Source organism: Microchirus variegatus, assembly GCF_963457635.1.
Source record: "Microchirus variegatus genome assembly, chromosome: 1".
Taxonomy (NCBI): domain Eukaryota; kingdom Metazoa; phylum Chordata; class Actinopteri; order Pleuronectiformes; family Soleidae; genus Microchirus; species Microchirus variegatus.
The window spans coordinates 21,060,516-21,079,249 of record NC_139802.1 but is presented as its reverse complement, the minus strand read 5'-3'; the positions used below and the strand labels follow the sequence as shown (position 1 = coordinate 21,079,249).

General features: G+C 41.9%; 1 protein-coding gene across 1 annotated transcript; it reads right to left on the bottom strand.

The window, feature by feature from the left end:
* Positions 1 to 662: 662 nt before the first annotated feature.
* ptpn23a (protein tyrosine phosphatase, non-receptor type 23, a) lies at positions 663 to 18,093 on the bottom strand. Its single transcript, XM_083900952.1, has 24 exons — positions 17,913 to 18,093; positions 15,129 to 15,203; positions 14,136 to 14,263; positions 13,789 to 13,865; positions 13,506 to 13,555; positions 13,291 to 13,422; positions 13,070 to 13,150; positions 12,841 to 12,972; positions 12,685 to 12,732; positions 12,255 to 12,311; positions 12,070 to 12,128; positions 11,867 to 11,946; positions 11,298 to 11,412; positions 11,138 to 11,203; positions 10,714 to 10,859; positions 10,283 to 10,600; positions 9,901 to 10,055; positions 9,419 to 9,750; positions 6,630 to 9,156; positions 5,709 to 5,893; positions 5,501 to 5,605; positions 3,649 to 3,787; positions 3,428 to 3,541; positions 663 to 2,248 (listed from the first exon to the last, which is right to left on the bottom strand). Exons 1-24 carry the CDS (start codon positions 17,994 to 17,996, stop codon positions 1,658 to 1,660), a joined length of 5,796 nt encoding a protein of 1,931 aa, XP_083757078.1. The 5' UTR covers positions 17,997 to 18,093; the 3' UTR covers positions 663 to 1,657.
* Between the last annotated feature and the right edge of the window lie 641 nt (positions 18,094 to 18,734).

Genomic DNA, 18,734 nt, shown 5'->3' with positions numbered 1-18,734 from the left:
TGAATATTTTCTGATTTCTTTGTTCCATATGACGGAGAAATCATTCAAACTGAATCATTTGTGTGTCATTCGACAAATCTTTTCAACATTTTACAGACCAAACAAGTACTCGATTAACAGATTTTGAAAATAATCATTAGTTGATAATGATATTGACATTCTTGACATTGACGCACACGCCACATATCCACTGTAAATCGGGCCTAACTTTCTGCCAGAATGCGCTTCCCAAAATGTTGTACTGTTCCTTTAAACGTGGGGGAGGGGTTTGTGTAGCAAAGAGCTTCAAAATGAATGTTTCTGGTTCATCGCGTGCGAACTTGAGCTACGCTATGACATTTTTTTTCTTCCGCTGCTGCAGCCGCAACACGGTGGAAAGTTTAAAGGCAGAATGCAGATATTTAACTGGATTGTGAGCCAACGAGGTGAAATCATACTTTAGTGTCACTTCTCACACGTTGTGGCGACGCCTGTGCTTCAATCTGCTCAGATTGTCGTAGTCGTGGAGGTAATTTATTTACTGTTTTGTAACACAAATAATACAAAAAAACACGGTAAGACTTTGTACTAATTTTCAAATAAAGAGGCTTTGATACGATGCACTTTGTCTACTGGATTTATTTTATTTTTTTTACAATAATGAATGATTAGTGACATTTTTTTTTTTAAGGAAGAGTCTAATTTTATTTATTTACAGTGTTACAGACAAAAGGAAAACAATCGACTTGTTGCTGATTCGTGTGCTGCTCTGTTACCATGACGCCACAAGTCCGTCCGTTATTCCAGTCATGACAACGATCGGAGGAGCCGTCGGTGAAGTGCATGCTGGGTGTTTTGTTGTTTTTTTTGGTGGTGGTGCTTGTTTTTTTTTTTTTGCAGAGCAGGTTCCATTCGTCTCAGCTACGTAAAAAGAAAAAGCAGGAAAGCGCGACAGAAAGAATGATCATATTCAGACGAGTGCATAGTGACCTGGTCCTTTCGATGCTGCTGCTGCCACCGCCACCGCCATGATGACAGGCGAACGCGAGTGTGTTTCAGGGATCAAACTCCGCCCCCCCACCTCCCAAAAACAAACCAGACACTCTGCCACCAGGCACATCGCGGTTACTCAACACTAACGTTTCCAGAGCGCTCAGGATTTAGCATGATTGCATTTTAAAGGTCCAGAGTGTAAACGCCCAGTTTCCCAAAAAACGTCCCTCCTGGTCGTTCTTCAAAGTTTTATTCCATGCGATAAGTGTCGCCAAATCTCCCCGCATTACAAATCACGTTTTTGATTCTCTTTGTTGGCAGAAATTGAATAGACTTCACTTTATTTAAGTGTAAAACTGCATTAAAATAATAATAATAATAAAAAAGGTTTATTCCAACGGCTACATAAACCTTTTATGTGCGTACGTTTCTACGACAACCCGATTGTACGTACTTTCCTCGCGTTTTGAAACAGCGCCACCTGAATGAAAAACGAAGAAAACAAGCATTTAAATCCTTTCTGGTCTGCAACAGCCACCATAGTTCCTTGAGTGTGTTGCGTTTTGCATTCTCGCCCTTAGGTGTCACTAGTTCTTACACACTGGACCTTTAAAAAGCAGGATTAGAAGAAGAAGAAGCAGCTGCTGCAGGCCTCGAGCGATGCCTGGTGGTGGATAGAGATATCTCAGCGCTTGTTGAGGCTCCACAGGGGGTCCAGGCTACTGAGTGGGTCGTCGCCCTCTTCCTCCCGTGTCCCATGGAGGCCCTGACCCTCCGCCGGCTGCAGGAAGCTCTGCTTGGTCACCCGCTGCTTACCCCGGCCTGCGCCATCCATGGAGAAGGCCTCGGGCGTCAGTGAGGCGAGCAGCTGCAGAGACGAGGAGGCGGGAGGCGGACTGACGCTGGGAGCGGCCTCCAGGACCGACTGGTGGTTCGTGGGTGGAGAGGAAGGGGCGGTGGCGACATCCAGGCCATTGGGTGGAGGTGGGGAGTGTGGAGGGGAGGACAGAGGCGGGCTGAATGAGGACGGGGGCCGGGTGTCTGTAGGTGGACTGAGCTCCTGGAACAGCTGCATGTCACCCAGAGAGTCCAAGTCAGGTAAGATGGCGGCGACGACGTGCTCCTGGTGCTCGTCCAGGCCGCCCGTAGCCTCCATGGCCGGGTCTGTGGTGCTGGGCGGGCGGATGCTGAGCTTGGCGATGGTGGCCTGGATGGAGCTGATGGGCATGTCGGCGCCTAGGACGATGTCCTGCTGAGACTCCTGTCTGGAGTAAGACTGCAGAGACGATTCAGATATGTTCAGATTAGTGTGTGTGAGTAAATGTGCCTTTATATTTTCCTTTTTTTACTTAAGTTTAAATGTTTGATGACTATAACATGACTTTATTTTTACTTAAAAAACTTATAGAGAGTATAGAATGACATTTTTGTCCAATTTTTGACCAAAAAAAAAACAATTTCTCAACATTTTTCAATTTTTAATGACATACTTTAGTATGACGTGTTTGTCATATTTTGGACCAAAAATAAAACTACAAAAAATTGTCAAATTTTGGACCAACAATTTTTTTCTAAACATTTTTCAAATTTTTTATGACATACTATAGTATGACCAGGGTCTCTGCAGGTTTCAACAAGTCAAATTTAAGACTTTTTTAAGACCATAATGAATACAATTTAAGACTCATTTCACATCCATACTGCCAAAAAAGTACAAAAGACATGAAGGAAAATTGGTTTCCTCCGCTGCTATGCTAAGCTGTAACAGACCGTGGCGCGCACACAGCACACTAGCTAGTGGTGCTCGATAAATTCTCACCGGGCAGCACAGGTGGCCTTCCATGTTGTATTTATATTACATCCTCAAAAATCTAAACATTTCAAAGTGAGACTGAAGTTTATGCATGTTTTAAATAAAAGTAACGTTAATAGATTTTTAAGACCTTTCAAAATTGTATTTAAGACCTTTTATGAGATTTTAGGAGAATTTTAGACATTTTAAGGCCTTAAATTCAAATGATTGGATTTAAGACTTTTTAAGACTCCGTGGATACCCTTGGTGACTTTCTGTCAAATTTTGGCCCCCAATTTATCTATTTTTTTAATTGTCACATTTTGGAGGACATAGTGTTGTATGACGTGTTTGTCAAATTTTGGACCAACATTTTTTTTTTTTTTTAATTTCAGACCAACACATTATTTTCTAAACATTTTTCACATTTTTAATGACACAGTATAGTATGACATCTTTGTTAAATTTTGGACCAAAAATAAAATGTCAAAAAATTGTATTTTGCACTTACTATGACGCTGAGATATTATACATAAAATTTCCAAAAACAAAACATTTGGGCTTTTCTGTATATTTTTGGATGTTTTTACAACTTACTATTACTTTTCCAACAATTACCAGATGGGTACAGGTGGGTTGTTTTTAATTGTCCAGATGACAAACCTTTGTGGCTGCAGAGTTGGTGTTCTTGCTGTAGGTGGCAGTAGTGATGCCGTGGCGCTGAAGGACATTCTCTGCATGCTTCAGCAAAGTCTCATAGCAGAACTTCAGGTGGAGCTGCAGAGGAGACACGGATGCTAACATGAATCTATTCACACCGATTATCATCTTGTGTTTATGTGACTGTAGTAACATTTTAGATGAAAATCACACAATATCGGAACCTTTTCCTGTAGCATGTTCTTCCTCTGCTGTCTCATCTTCTTCACCAGCAGTGGAAGGTCAGGGATCCCTTTTCCCGCCTCCAGTTCCTGCAGAGCCGCGTACAGCAGACAGAAGGCGCCGGTGCGTCCAACACCCGAGCTGAGGGAGAAAACAGTATAAACTGATTGACCCGATTTTTCTTACAGCGTCACAGAGGAATCAAAACGAACATCACCTATACAATTTGTTGTTTTCCATTCAAAGTCACACTTTTATTCATCAAAAGAGTTGCAAAATGAATAGAAAATATAGTCAAGACATTGACAAGATGAGAAATAATGATTTTATTCGAAATAATAATTTTGCCCTTTCGTCAAAGAACCAGAAAACTGTTTATGTATAAGATTGTATCAATGATTATGAAATAAATGTAATTTGTGATTTTAAAATTCTTAAAGAAAATATTGTTATTATCCGCCTTATGTTGCTGTAGATGCGTTTTAATATTCACTGCACTGGCTAATTCACTTGTAATGGAAAATCTCATTAAAATCTCTCCTTAAAACTAATTGTTGATTAGTTTAGTTGACAAAAATAAAACCCTCACAACCTTCTCGAAGACTCATCTGGATCCCTTTCCTCTACTTTAAGACTTACTGCCACATCTTCAGGATCAATTAGACCATTTTTGCAGCATGTAATCACTGATTCACTGATTGATTGACATTCGATGATGGATTCCTTTCTTTTAATTTGAAAGGAAAAACATACATGTAGGAGCCTGCATGCGTGAGGCCAGCAGGAATTTGCATTTACAGGGAACATCTGACACTCCCACTGAAACTGGGAGGTACATGAGAGGTCCTGTAACTTTCCTGTCAACAGAGCTCAGAGACACAAATTGTAGATATTGCCCCCATTTGAGGCCCCAGATAATGGTGCTTCAGTGAATATTTAACACAAAGAGATTCCGACTGGTGTTTAATGGATCTCATCATCGAAAATCTATGATTCTACAACCCAAGACACAGGAGTTGTCAATCCATTTCTGCCTTTATCAGTAAGTTTAAATGTGTTTTTATAGGACTTCAATAAATATAAATCCAATTGAAGGATTCAAAACACCAAAATGACTTAAATTACTAAACAAAGAAGCAGCAGACCAGCAGTTGACTGTCCCTGCCAGCTAAAAACACTGATTCTTTATGTAGGCTTTGGTTTAAAGAGCGAAACAATATTCATTTTCCAATTCGAAAGGTTGTCTAATGGTGAGATAAAGAAGCAAATACGTTTTTTTTTACATAGTACAGTATGACTTTTTTTTAAAAATTTTGGATGAAAAGAAATGGTCAGATTTTGGACGACGTAGTATAGTACAAGGGTCGCCAACCTTTTTGAGGCCGAGAGCTACCTGAAGGGTAAAGAATAATATGGAGGGCTACCATATAAACATACCATACCGTATATAAATATACCATATAAATTTAATGCAGCAATTTTTTTTTAACCAGTTAAATGACAGTATAGTATAGTATGACGTTTTTGTCAAATTTTGGACGACATAGTATAGGATGTTTTTGTCAAATTTTGGACCAATTTTTTATTTTTTTTTGTTAAAGGTCAGATTTTGGACGACATAGCATAGTATGACATTGTTATCAAATTTTGGACCAACATTTTTTTTCAAAAAAAATGGTCAGATATTGGACGATTGTTAAATTTTAGGACAACATGGTATAGTATGACATTTTTATCAAGTTTTGGGCACCTCATTCTATGAGAACCATACAAATGTTGAACTATCCCTTTAACCTTAATTTGCATACATTCACTGACAGGTCCCAACACATCATAGAACACACACTTACTTACCTGCAGTGAACCACAATAGGAGTGTGTAAGGGCCTCTGGTGGAGGTAGTGTCCATGAACCTCCTGGATGAACCGCAGCAGGTTGCTCTTGCTGTCAGGGAGACCCCTGGTGGCAAATATGGGCACATGCTGACTCCTCCTCCATATATGACCCCAGTCATATCTGACAGAAATTATTGCATATCGTGTGAAAAAAAGAAAAGACTCACAGCTCTGGCCAGGACGTGAACTGCAGATGGACGACGGTGCGTTTCAGGCTCTGGTCTCTGTACTGAAGGCTGATCATTCGCTCCATGTGTGTCGGCGTCATCTTCTGCATGGTCAGGCTGAGTGTGATTGGTCCCTGAGAGAGCTGCTGGCCGCGCTCTGTCGGGAAGTAGCGCAGGACCTTTCCCTAGGAAACAATGAGGCAATAATGATCAATGTGTATATCAACAATTTTCGGTTTATATAATTGTGACTTATTTGCATTTTATTTATTCTGAAGCTATATGTACGTTAATTTAGGTTGTATACGTGAGCTTTTTGAAAATTGTACATGTATTACAAATGTAGTTAGGGCTTCACTAAACGATTATATAATCTGTTGGTTTAATTCAAAATTATTTAATTACATGTTTGGTCCATAAAATGTCAGAAAATTCACATAAATGTTGATCTGTTTCCCAAACCTCAAAAAATTATATTTTTCAAATGTCTTGTTTTGTCTACAAACCACAATTATTCTCTTTAAATTATTACTTTAGAATAAACCAGAAAATATTCACATTTAAGAAGCTAAAAAAAGAAAATACTGTACTGTGAATCATGATGTTCTAGAATGACTGACAAGGATCCAGGCTCCCTCTTGTGGCACTTCAAAATGAATCATGAGGACTTAATATTATCCCAATAATGAACATTTTCTCCATGTAACTTGTGACTGCATTTTTAATCACAATACGTGATGGTGTCCCATTTCTAGTAAACATTATGAATATTAAATGTAATTATTTTGTATTTGTACAGCTCTTTTTCCCGATGACCACACAAGAACCCTGTTTACATTTCATCAAAACAATTTAAAAAAAAAATCTATACACAAATTCTTCCATCTTAAATCACTGTGCAAACCAAACTGCTGGCGTTACCTTTTCGAGCTCATGTTCCGACACCACCATGACGATCATTGACACCTTCTGCTCGTAAACCATCAGCCAGAAGTCTGCCGCTGTGCCAGTGAGGGGAGCTTGTGTTGCTATAAGGCGCGGGCAGTACGGGGACAAGTCCTCAACGTAGCTGGCATTGATGTAGTCATCTTTGCCAGATTGAAGTACCACACGGTTGAGGTCATAGGGCATGACGTCTTGGTGACGATTCTTCATGGTGTAGCAGCGGGCGATGGCGATGGAAAGCTGGCGAGCGTCCTTCTCCTGCCGGTCCTGAAGCTCTTTCCAGCGGGCATCCAGCACTGACAGGCCACCCTCGCTCTCTGAGGGGTGCTCCAGGGAATCGACTTGGGCTCTATAATGTTCCAGTTCACTATGAAGCCGGGCGACACACTCTGGTGCTTGGTACGGGTCACCCTGGATCAGGAGAACTCCCTGGGAGCTCTTCTTGCGACGCTCTCCATCCTGTGGGTCCGCTTTAGTTGGCTGGAGGACATTAGTAGGTGCCTTGGTGCCTCCAGGTTGGCTCTCAGGGCTCGAGGAGAGAAGGTCATCTGTGCTTGAATTCTGTCGTTGAAACAGCGATGTGGAGGGAGAGACGGCTGAGGGAGATGGAAGAGTGGGTGGCACTGTGCCTACAGGGGTGGGGGTCAGTGTGGGTCTCTGCTGGGGGTTCAAACCTAAAGAGGCAGGACCTGGAGAGGGTGCTGGAGAGGGGGAAGGAGAAGGAGGGATGGTGTTTGGTGGTTGAGTTACTGAAGGACCAACAGGTGAAGGTTGGATCATGTGTTGAGAGGAGGGAATATGAGGACCACATGCGCTCATGGCAGTGGGTTGCTGTGGAGCAGCTGGAGGTACATTAGGTCCCAGAGGTGAAGGGTAAATATTAGAGGGCTGAGGATGAGTCATGGGAAGAGCAGTATGAGGTTGTTGGGGGGCTGCAGGTTGTGGTGCTAGGGGCTGCTGAGGCATCATTGGAGCCCCTCCTGGGTAACAAACTCCCCCAGAATGAGAAGGTTGGGTTTGGGGCTGGATGGGCATTCGGATAGGCTGCTGTGCCATGTTTGGAATAGGAGGCTGTCCAGGGTGGGGGTGATGCTGTTGGGGAAGTGCACTGGGGGGCATTTGGGGCATATTGGGGCCCCTGGACACGTGGACCTGAGGACTAGGAACCATATGAGGTTGTGAGGCAGGAGGCATCTGTGGATGCAGGGTAGGGTGAATGGGTTGACTCGTCTGGGGCATATAGTTCTGCGAGACTGGTGGCATTGGCTGACTTGTGGGGGGCATCTGTGGTCTGGGACCACTTCCCATCTGCATCTGAGGGTGGGGTGAAACCGGCTGGGCAGTGGGGGGCATTGAGATTTGCTGCTGTTGTGGCAGCATGTGTTGGGGGAGACCCATAGGCATTTGGTGGTTGGGATGGGGCAGGTAGGGCTGCGATACAGGAGGTGCTGGCTGAGGAGTTGCAGGTATTGGTGGGTGTACAGTCTGAGGTGGCCTTGGCATGGAGCCTGGCGTCATCTGAGGGTGTTGCTGGGGTAAAAAGCCATGTCGAGGCTGATAACCTTGGGGTATCTGAGGCTGAAAGCCATTCTGTTGATGTGGCTGCAGCTGACCTTGGAATGCATGTTGGTACTGTGGAGGAACACCAGCAGGGTGTGGGGGCATATACCTCTGTGGGAAAGCTTGCTGTATCTGAACGTGATGGCCGGGAAAAACCCTTGGTCCAGGCTGGTGGCCCTGAGGCACTGGTTGCCCAGTAGAGTGGGGGTACTGCTGTGGATGCTTCTGCTGCTGTGATTGAGATGCAGGTATCTGGCTTGGGCCTTGAATGGGCATCCCTGGTTGTGGCATGAAATGGGGATAGGCACCCATCTGTTGTGGCACAGAATAGCCAGCTGTGGCTGCAGGTAAAACTGTATGATGTGGTGTGTGGGTGTTGCTGGGGATCGGGGCCTGGATGCTGTCAACGGTGGTGGTTGCAGGTCGGACTGATGTAGGGGCAACATGGCCAGGTTGGGGAGCATGAGGAGCAGGTGGTCGATAACCTGCTACTGTTGCTTGGGGTGGCATTTGTGGAGGAATCTGTGGGGTCATATGAGGGAGGGGTCCACGTGGCAGAGGTCCCTGAATTGATTGACCCCCTGAAGTAGGAAACTGAGCAATCCTTGCTAAAAGTTCTGGAGGAGGCAGGTTGGCAAAGAATCGAGGAAGACCAGCTGTTGGAGCTCCAGGCCATGGCAGAGAGCTGCTACCACCCAGGTTAGCACTGGAGGGGACAAAGGCTTCAGGACAAGGGAAACGAGTGGTGGGGAGGGAAGGAATGTCAGGGGGGAGGCTGCGGAGCTCCTCAGGTAGGTCACCACCCAACGCCAAGATGGCTGCACTGAGCTGGGCCAACTCTGGGTCTTCAAGGCTTGAACATGCAGAGTCGGTATCTGAAGCCTTTGGCATCAGGGAAGGCTTCGCTGCTGTAGGCCGTGCTGGGGGCTTTTTCTGGGTCTCTCTGAGTAAAAAAGCAGGGGAAGAGCACATATTATATAATATAATATATTATATTAGTCAAACACAGAACAAATTTTAAATAACTTGCTTTGTCTATGTGGAAGTCATCCCAACATTGGCTTGATCGTTTCTTATCTCTGAATCATAAAATCAAACAAAAATAATGTTTCCTCTTAACAAACAAATGACATCAGAAACATAATCTGAGGTAAAATGTCCCAAAACCTTTACAGAAAAATTTACTGTGCATGTACCCCTCTTACTTTTCCAGGATGGGCTTCCTCTCCTCTGCTCTGGTCTGACACAAGACCTTTGCTCTGTCCAACAGACGAGACGCTTTGGCCTCAAGGTCGTCGTAGAACTCCTTCCCCTCCTGTGATTTCTTCATCAGGTCCTCGTAGGCTTCATATGAGCCCACCAGGCCCTGGACGGTGCTGTTCCACTGCTGCTCAGTCTGGCTCAGGCCCTTCCGAACCGAGGCATACTGCACATTAGCCTCAGTCAGGGCCTTCAGGATGTTCTCCTGAGCTGCCAGGTTCTGGTCAATGTACACTTTCACCTGTTCATACTTCTTCAGCTGGTCCTCAAATACACGCTGGAAGGACACAGGTGGATTAAAGATCTCATATAGATTTTCTCATGAAATCACAAGCCAACAGGAGTATAAGTGAAATTCTGTCCAAACACCTGCTGACCAAAACCAGCTTGCAACTCAACTTGTAACTTGCAATCTCCAGCCACATACCTTCATGTCGGCCCTGTCTGTAGTGACTAGCGTGGAGGTGATGTCGTCCTGCTGGATGAGATCACGGAGTTGTTTCTCCAAAGAGCCTCTCTGTTCCCTCATTTCCTGCACCTTCCCAAGTATCCGCTTCATGCACTGCAGCCCTGCTACTTCCTCTACACAAGTTAAAAAAACACACCGTGTTATTCACAAGGACGTGATAAAACAGATGTTAGGGGTTTTAAATATCATCTTAAGACCGTATTCTCAAAAGACCCACATTAATAATCGTTTGTTCTGATTTGTCCCTACTCCTTTAACAACTTAAACACATTTTCATGACCTCATTGTATTGATGGAAATGTATAAGTAAATGTTTTCTTCCATCATCAAACACACTAACCTTCACTGAGCTCAGGTCGGGGCAGGGCGTCTCTTAGACTTTCCAGTGGCCCACCCAGGAGACGCAAATTGCTGATGTGTAGGTTCATGGCCCGGTGGAGCTCCGTGTTGGTAAAACTGGCCTTCTCGTGGGCCTCCATGTACTTCTCCAGGTCCCTGCGGATCTCAGCCAGAGCCTGGCCCTGTGTGGCCTGGTGCAAGTCACCAACAATAGGGCCACCAACTTCCTGGAGAGCTTTCTCACCGGCCTCATCTTCCTCTAAGACATCTCTGATCTCCTTCAGTGAAGACTCCACATCAGTGAAGACGCCCGAGAGGACTGCACAGGCAAGGATGTGACAAGTTTTACTTACGTAGCAAAGTGCCTAAAAAACAAAAACTCTAAAAAAAAAAAAAAAGTATATTCAATAATGTTTAGGCAGAAATTGTTACCCTGCATGGACTGAATGAGGCTCTTGACAGTGTCGGGTCGAACACTGAGTGCAGCACATTTCTCCATCAGGACCGGGGGTATATGACTGTACATGTCCAGATTGTCCACCGATTCTGGCTCCAAGCCCAATGAGTCCATGAACTGCCTGCAGGACGAGACGAAACCAGGGTCTGGTAAAAAATAAAAATCTATTCCTGTCAGTGTTGTACTACAAACTTTTAATGTTGATTTTACATTTCTTCATATTGCAGTGTCTAAAGGTCTTGATTAAGTACAGAAATTGGGAAACTGGGATAGGAGGAACTTCAAATCAGAGATTGTGGACCAAACTGACCAGGAATTAAGCACTTTGCGTAATTCATTTCTTCGGTTCAGCTTTGTTTCTTATTAATTAGCTCAGCTGTTTCACATTTGTGTACTCACTCTAGTGTTTCACTCTTGCTGTCTATTTTGGCCATGACGTCCCTCAGCAGCTTGGCCTTCTCCTCGCTGGAAAAATACAGCATTACTGTAACCACTGACATTAATACACTGATAATAATAATAAGGCTTCGTCTGACTGATATGAAGTGAGAGTGTGTACCTGTACAGAGAAGATGCTTCATGGGCAGCCATCGGCACCAACTTGGAAAACAGATCTGGCCCGGTGACAGTGGGGTCAGTGGGGTTGACGGGTAGAGCTTTCACCAGTGGAGCACCTGTACAGACACAGAGCGCAACCACTTCTATTTACTTGGTTAACACTGAGCGTTTTAGTCAGTTAAAGTAAAATCTGAAGTTATCACTTGTTTCTCAGGGATAAGATTATTCTGTCAGCTGTTAATTTGACAGCTGATTATTTGTGTAAACCTTTTTGAAACAGCAGCAACAGAACGGGAGGTCAGCCAAAAGACAGCATCACAGACAGCAGAGGTAACCAAACCAGATTTATTAGTGAACAGATATGATGAAATTGCACCATTGCATGCACACTAGGGCTGCAATGATTACTCGAGTGATTAGAGTAAATCAATTTTGCATCCTCTATTAATCGAAAAATAATTGCTCAAATACCCGAATACAAAAATATTCGATAGCTGCAGCCCTAATGCACACTGTAATTAAAGTAGAGAATGACTGCAGTAAAGTGAACATGGTGAAGCTTTCCATTACCTTTGACTGAGGCCAGAGTTTCCAGAGAAGGAACTGTTTCGTGATAGATGAAGTCATTATCCTTTTTGGCTGAATTAAACCTGAAGGTGAAAGGTTGAAGAAAAACATTCTCACAAACAAAGAAGATAGATAGATAGATAGATAGATAGACAGACTAGTGAAAGTGTCATCAAAACTGTGACAGAAAAATAAATGCTGCTCACTTTCCACCAATAACATCCATAGTGAACCTCAAGGCCTCTTGCACACTGTCTGGTTGACCCTGGTTGTACCAAGACAAGGAACATTTGATTTTTAGTTAAGTAGAGCACACATATGCAGACAAAAGAAGTTATAGTGTCACTAACATAATCTTATAATGTGGTGCTAAGACAAATTGCTTTTTAACCTTGGCCAACTTGATGGCTTCATTGAGTTTATCCATGGAGCTCTGCAGGTACGCCAACTGTTGAAAACAAAAACAAAAGAAATCCAAAAAAAAAGCTCAATAACTTGGATCTTGCTGTTTCAGAGGTCCAAAAATAACTGCAGGAGAAACCACTTCCAGTTAGCTGAAACTATTTCAATTAATGAAATGAAGGACTATGACATCATTGTTTTCCCATAGTTGCATACACAAAAACACATTTTTTAAGTAGCATTTCAGTGCCCCTAAAACACCAAGACAACCAAGATTATTATTATTAAGAACTATTCAAGGTATAGTTTGGGTACATGTCCGTCTTGAATATCACAGCAACCAATACAGACACATATTTAACCCAAATAATTTAATTAAATGAAATAAAAAAAATTATATTTGTGAAATGTGGCCGTACCCGCTCTCCATACTTTTGCTGTTCCTCAGCCTGTTTTCCCATATGAAGCTGTTGAGACAGAAATATGACTGAGAACAAGGAGGAAATGTGTACAACACACAAACAATCTCATGCAAGTATAACAACAACCCCCTCTTTTTTTTAAATTAAACTCACATGTGCAATGGAAGCAAAGTAGTAGATCTTCATCTGAACCAGTTTCTTCCAGTCCTTCTGGATCTTTCCCAGCATGGAGGCCGTCTCTGAGTTCTCCAGAGCCCTGCAGGCCTCTTTGTAATAGTCCACCACCTGTAGCGCCAAAGCCAGTGACCGTCCTTTTATATCTCTATTACTGATTACAAAATATTACTTAATACAATTCATATTTAATGAAAAAGACATTGACCTGAGCGCTGATGCGAGCAACCAGAAAACTCTTTCTGTTGTCCAACATGGACTTCTCCAGGAGACACTCCTGTGCTTGACCCTGGGAAGAAACACAGATCGATGAGACATTTTCTCATCGATATATATATATATATATATATATATATATATATATATATATATATATATATATATATATATATATATATATACATATATATGTGTGCGTGTGTATCCTACCAGCATAAGGTTAATGTTGAGGTTGAGGATCTGGTGGCTCATGTCCACACTGAAGTTGTGGCTGAAATTGTCTCTCAGGTAAGCGAATGCTCCAGCAGAACACTGGAAGTGGGTGCAGGAAACCTTCATCCCCTGGACACAGAGCAGTGGATCAGTGGGACTTTTTTTTCCACTTTGTGTGTATGCAGCTGTGTGTGTGTGTGTGTTTGTGTTACCTCCTCAGACACCCTGTTATCCATTGCCCCCAGCATGGAGTGCAGAGCCCCTGCAGAGAATCCAGACACAGGTTGAGTAAGGTTTTACTTTTCACATTCAGTAAACACAGGCATTACACATGTACTTAAACTTTACCCCACATAATGCTTCTAGCTTCTTTTAAATGTTCAGCCCCGTTATCAAAGTGTCAGGTGTGTAACATTGATATACTCCTCATAGGTGTGTTTGTATGAATATTGTATAATTACTGTAAAACAAGTTGACTGAATTGATTAACCTCACCAAGATTGTAGAGGATGCAGGCTTGTTCATAGCTGATGTCATCATGGGTGACTGTTTTTCCAGAAAAAATTTCAGTCCTGGACACAAACAAAACATTAGTATCTTACAGTATTAAGATACAGATACATTATGCGTATCTGGTCATAAGAGAATTCATTAAAGTGGATATCCATGATATGGATATTGGAAATAATGCTTTGGATGGGCCAGTATCCATATGATTTATATTAAGATTCATAGCAGTGAACTAACATTTTTATAAAGACAACAAACCTGAGGCACACAATAGTTGAGCATGTGTGAATATTCAGAACAACTACTGTTTATGTTTGTTGTCCTGTTATTACCATGAGATGGGTACAGCCGCCTCCTGGCCCGTTCCCATGGGCACCCGGCTCTGGAGGTAATGCAGCTGACCAAAGTACTTCCTCAGCGTGCTGCATCCCTCGAAATCCCTCGTCACATTCACGGCGCTCTGTGAAAAAGACAGTTATTGTTGCTTTCTTTACCAGGTGTAGCTGCAGGGATCACGACTTCTGAAAACACACAGTGATTGACTAAGGTTGAACTTAAACTCTCACTGGGACCCGTTTACTAGCGGATGTGAAATCTCTAACTCTTCTCATCTGCCATTAAAGCAAATAACAGGAAATACACCACAAACATTTCACTGAATAACTCCTCATGCCAGAGGTCTATATTATGAGGTGTAAAATACTTGTTTGCAAAGACGGTGTTTGTGCCAACAATCAAATTACCACTTTCCTTATCCTCAAATCTCTTCAACAAGACTAATTATCTTCTGACTTCACCACAGGTTAGACCAGAATTATCATCTTGTGGTCTTGTGTCTCTGCCAGCCAATTAAGCTGCAGGGAACACGGTCGCAATATCTCATTCTGCTCCTGAATTTCGTCACTTAATAAAGTCAAGAAGAGTTGTAAGAATCTACTAAGACAAATTTAGCCAGTTAGAGAATAAAGTATTGAAGTATTGATCCAAAACGTGTTCTTTCATTGTTTCAGGGCGGATTGCATCAGTGAGGTCACACTGACCTTGATATTGATTTAACCGTGAAAGTCTTAGCATTTAATCTTTTAGTGCATGAAAAAAATGGTGCTAAACATAGTGTCGCTGGATGGAAATCGAAAACATGATGACAGGTTTGGCTGTTAACAGTGTAGACACATAAACACTTAAAGTGGGCCTGAAGTTTGTTGTATTTAAGTCGATGGATGAGTTTCACTGAGCAGCTAAGAAACCGCACAGGTCTCAACAACAGTGATATGAGGGAGGAGACACTTTCTGCTGGGATTGATTGTTTTTTTCACAGGACCTACCTGCCGCAATGTCTCCAACTTCTTCATCTGTTCATTGTAGTTGTCCGGATTCTCTCCATAGTTCTTTAAGATGAACTGAAAAAGAAGACAGCGAGAACAAGTAGGTAACTGTGGCACTATTTGGGGTTTAATCAATTAGTAGTTTAGTCCATAAAATGTCAGTTTTATTGACAATCGAATAATCAGTTTGGGTGGGGTTTTTGTTTGAATTAAAAGAAGCTTCTTAAACAGGAATTTTGTCTGGTTTCTTTGCTCCATGTAACAAAGAAAATATTAAAACGGAATAATTTTGAAAATTAGAGCATCATCATTTCAGGTCATCACATTGACAAAGTAACAACTCATACATGTTTCCACTTTCACTCCCAAATATGTGCTTCAGATTCTAATTAGCTTATATTATGAGTATGACTTAAGTTTGCAAATAAGATAATCTATCAAATACTACAGCTATCTTCTTCCAATGAAAATAACCAACACTACAATAAATTGGGCACTTTAGGAGACAATATTGAAATAAGTATCTGCCAAAAATGTAGTTTATAAGAGTGTTCAAGACCAAATTTAAGAATATCCTGCTCTGTGAAACATCAACTCAACAGACAGCGTTTCAGAATGGAGGTGATTATGATGTAGTCAGTCCAGTGCTAAATATCTCACAGGAGTACGACCAAAGGAAACAACAGTGACTCAGGAGGGCAAAGATCTTTTTTTTATCTGCTCAAGGAAGGAGCAGGAACATTGGTCACCACATACACACCGAGGCTGAAAATAGCCAATTCTTCCTTGTAAATATTGGACATGTGAAACAGACAATACAGACACATAGGAATTCTTGTGCAAATTTTTCAGAGTCAGAGAACAACAAGAACAACACAAGAGCAAGATATATACACAACCTACAAGCTTAAATATGCAAGTCTCACAAGAATGTACATAGTGAGAAATATACAATCTATACAGGAATACAACACTTTTTTTGCACAAATATAAGGTACTGAGAGGCAATTATTGTGCAACTAAAAGAAAAAAATATTGCCCAATCTTTAGTTCAGTGCTTTATTTTGTTTTTGCCATCAGTCTCACTGTAACCAGTTCTAAAAGCATGTTTGTGTTATAATAGTGTCCACTCTGTGCAGTATTTAGATGAAGCATCAGTTAATGACAGGAAATTACTAATTTACTTCCGGTCTAGGTCCGCTTTAAAACTTATTCTAAACCTATGACATAGAAATTAAATTTAGTTAGTTGCTGCATACACAGGCGTGCAGATACACAAGACCTTGGACGCAGTTCTCTGTCTGTGAGCAGCATAACTTAAAAATAGAAGGAAGCATTTTGATTTGTCTGGAGATGTAGGTCACTGCATAAGAAATGCATGCATGCATGACAAAATCTTCTCCAAGGACAGATGTTAAAGCGCTCAGAAAAACATCCTGACATCTCTTGCCCAATGCTTGTACGCAATATATAACATTTTTGTGGTGTTTTGTGGCAGTTGGCACCAATATTACGGTTTATTTGGTCGTCTTTCTTTTGTCTCTACTGCCTCCTGCATGTTGCATTCAGCAGCAGGGCTGCGTCAATTAAATTATCACCAACTACAAAGTGAATATTTTCTGATTTCTTTTCTCTGTAAATGAGAAGTCATGAGGATGTCATGATTTCAAGGTTTGAACATTTTCAGCATTTTCTGATATTTTAAGGACCAAAGAACTAATTGATTAATCGAGGATATAATCAACATATTAACTGGTTATGAAAATGATCATAGGTTGCAGCCCAGATTCAGCAGCCATGTAATGAATCTGGGGTGAGAGGTGTTTATGTTGGTTTCTCTTTGTTGAAGGCAGAGGAAAAAATTGATACACAGATAATAAACATCGGATTAGATACTCATTTGTAACAGTATTGATACCAAAATGACCTCCTCGGTAAACATTTGCTGGTGTCAGTTAACAGGTTAACACAATTATTTGTGTCTGAAAATTTCAAGTCACCAGGAGCACAGAAAATAACAATTACAATAGCAAGGATATAATTGTTACATTATACCTGACAACTTTAAAATGTGTTATCTTTAATGATATTGTTTGTTGTTCTAATCTTAATTTGACTTTGGTTGTGTTCAGCTTCCTGGAGTCCCCTCAATGTGTCTGCTTCAACACTTTTTGGTTGTGTTAAGCTTCCTGGAGTCCCCTCAATGTGTCTGCTACAACACCTTTAATTTCATGTGTGCATTAATAAAGCGTGTTTGTGCGTGTTTTGTAATTTTCCCAGTGACTATAATGACATGATTATTAGACAACAATTAAATCGTCTCATTTCCTTTGACAGAAATGTGAAGTATGTGTTGCGTTCAGGTGCATGTGACAATGAGATCACTGTTTATTATTGTCGCGTCGTTAAGTCCGACTCTGGGCCCTAAGAAACCCGCCCCGTCATGCTAAAACAGCGCCTATGTTTCCGCTGTAATGTCGTCAAGTATTTGGTTAAACTTTGACTGGTTAGCCCGTTAGTTAAAAGCTAAGTCTTAAGTTAGACTTCTAGCTTGTTGTTTAGCTAGCAGGTAGCTAACGTTAGCAAACAAAGGCGGTGGTCGGGAAGGTTTAGCAGCACAAACAGCGCTCCTTCGCTGCACATTCTCGAACATTCGCTGGCAGCTAACGTCGCAGCAAACGTTGGCTTCTTAATTGAGTTATCCAGTCGCCTGTATTAATCCCTGTCGGCTTGCTTTGACTATCGCCCTCTGCACTGTTGCTCCTCTCCCCCCGCCCAGCTCACCTGCCTCACGGCCGGGCTGAACTGGAACTCCCCTGCCTCCTTCAGATCCAGCCAGATCATCGGCATCCGGGGCACCGCCTCCATCGCGGCCGGCTCCACACAGCGCTGTCAGCCGCTACGATGTCAAAAGCGTGTCGGTAGCTTTCGCGAACGTTGGCGCTTTTCTGAAGAATAAGCCTTCCTTCCCAAACAACTGTGTCATGTATCCATTTACATTTCAACCGGAAGCTGGGAGCGTACGTGCCACAGGGATCGCTGTACGTGCCGCGTGGCTTTGTGGGAAATGTGGTCCGAATGGCGATTTTCTATTTTCCGTAGAAACATGAACACCTGTGTTGTTTTTCTCGGCCAGACAGTTAACGTAGTGACATTATTTAGGCGCAAACCATCTACCTTGACTTAAAAATAGTACGTTTATTACAACTAATGTGGTGTATTTCTATTTAAAAAAGTGAATCATTTAGAAGTGGGAGTAAGAACTTTGAACTGTGGAGGGCAGTATCATACTTCTCAGTGTGAAGTAATAGTGCCTGCTTTGAAGATCAAAGGGAATGATTTGACTTTTGTATTATAATATAAAAATATAATATTATTTACTTGTTCTTGAGCAGTGAATTCCAATTACGTCACTAATAAAGGATTACCGTATCTTATCAAAATCACATTAAATCAAACTGAATGCCAAATTGAATGAAAGTTCTCAAAATGGGAATGTGCTAAATTGTTTGTGTTTTGTTTTTTTTTTACAAATAATGCAGATTATTTTTCTTGCTTTCAGGTTTATTTGTATTTTGTTAGCACTACAGTGTGACAGTTTAAGTG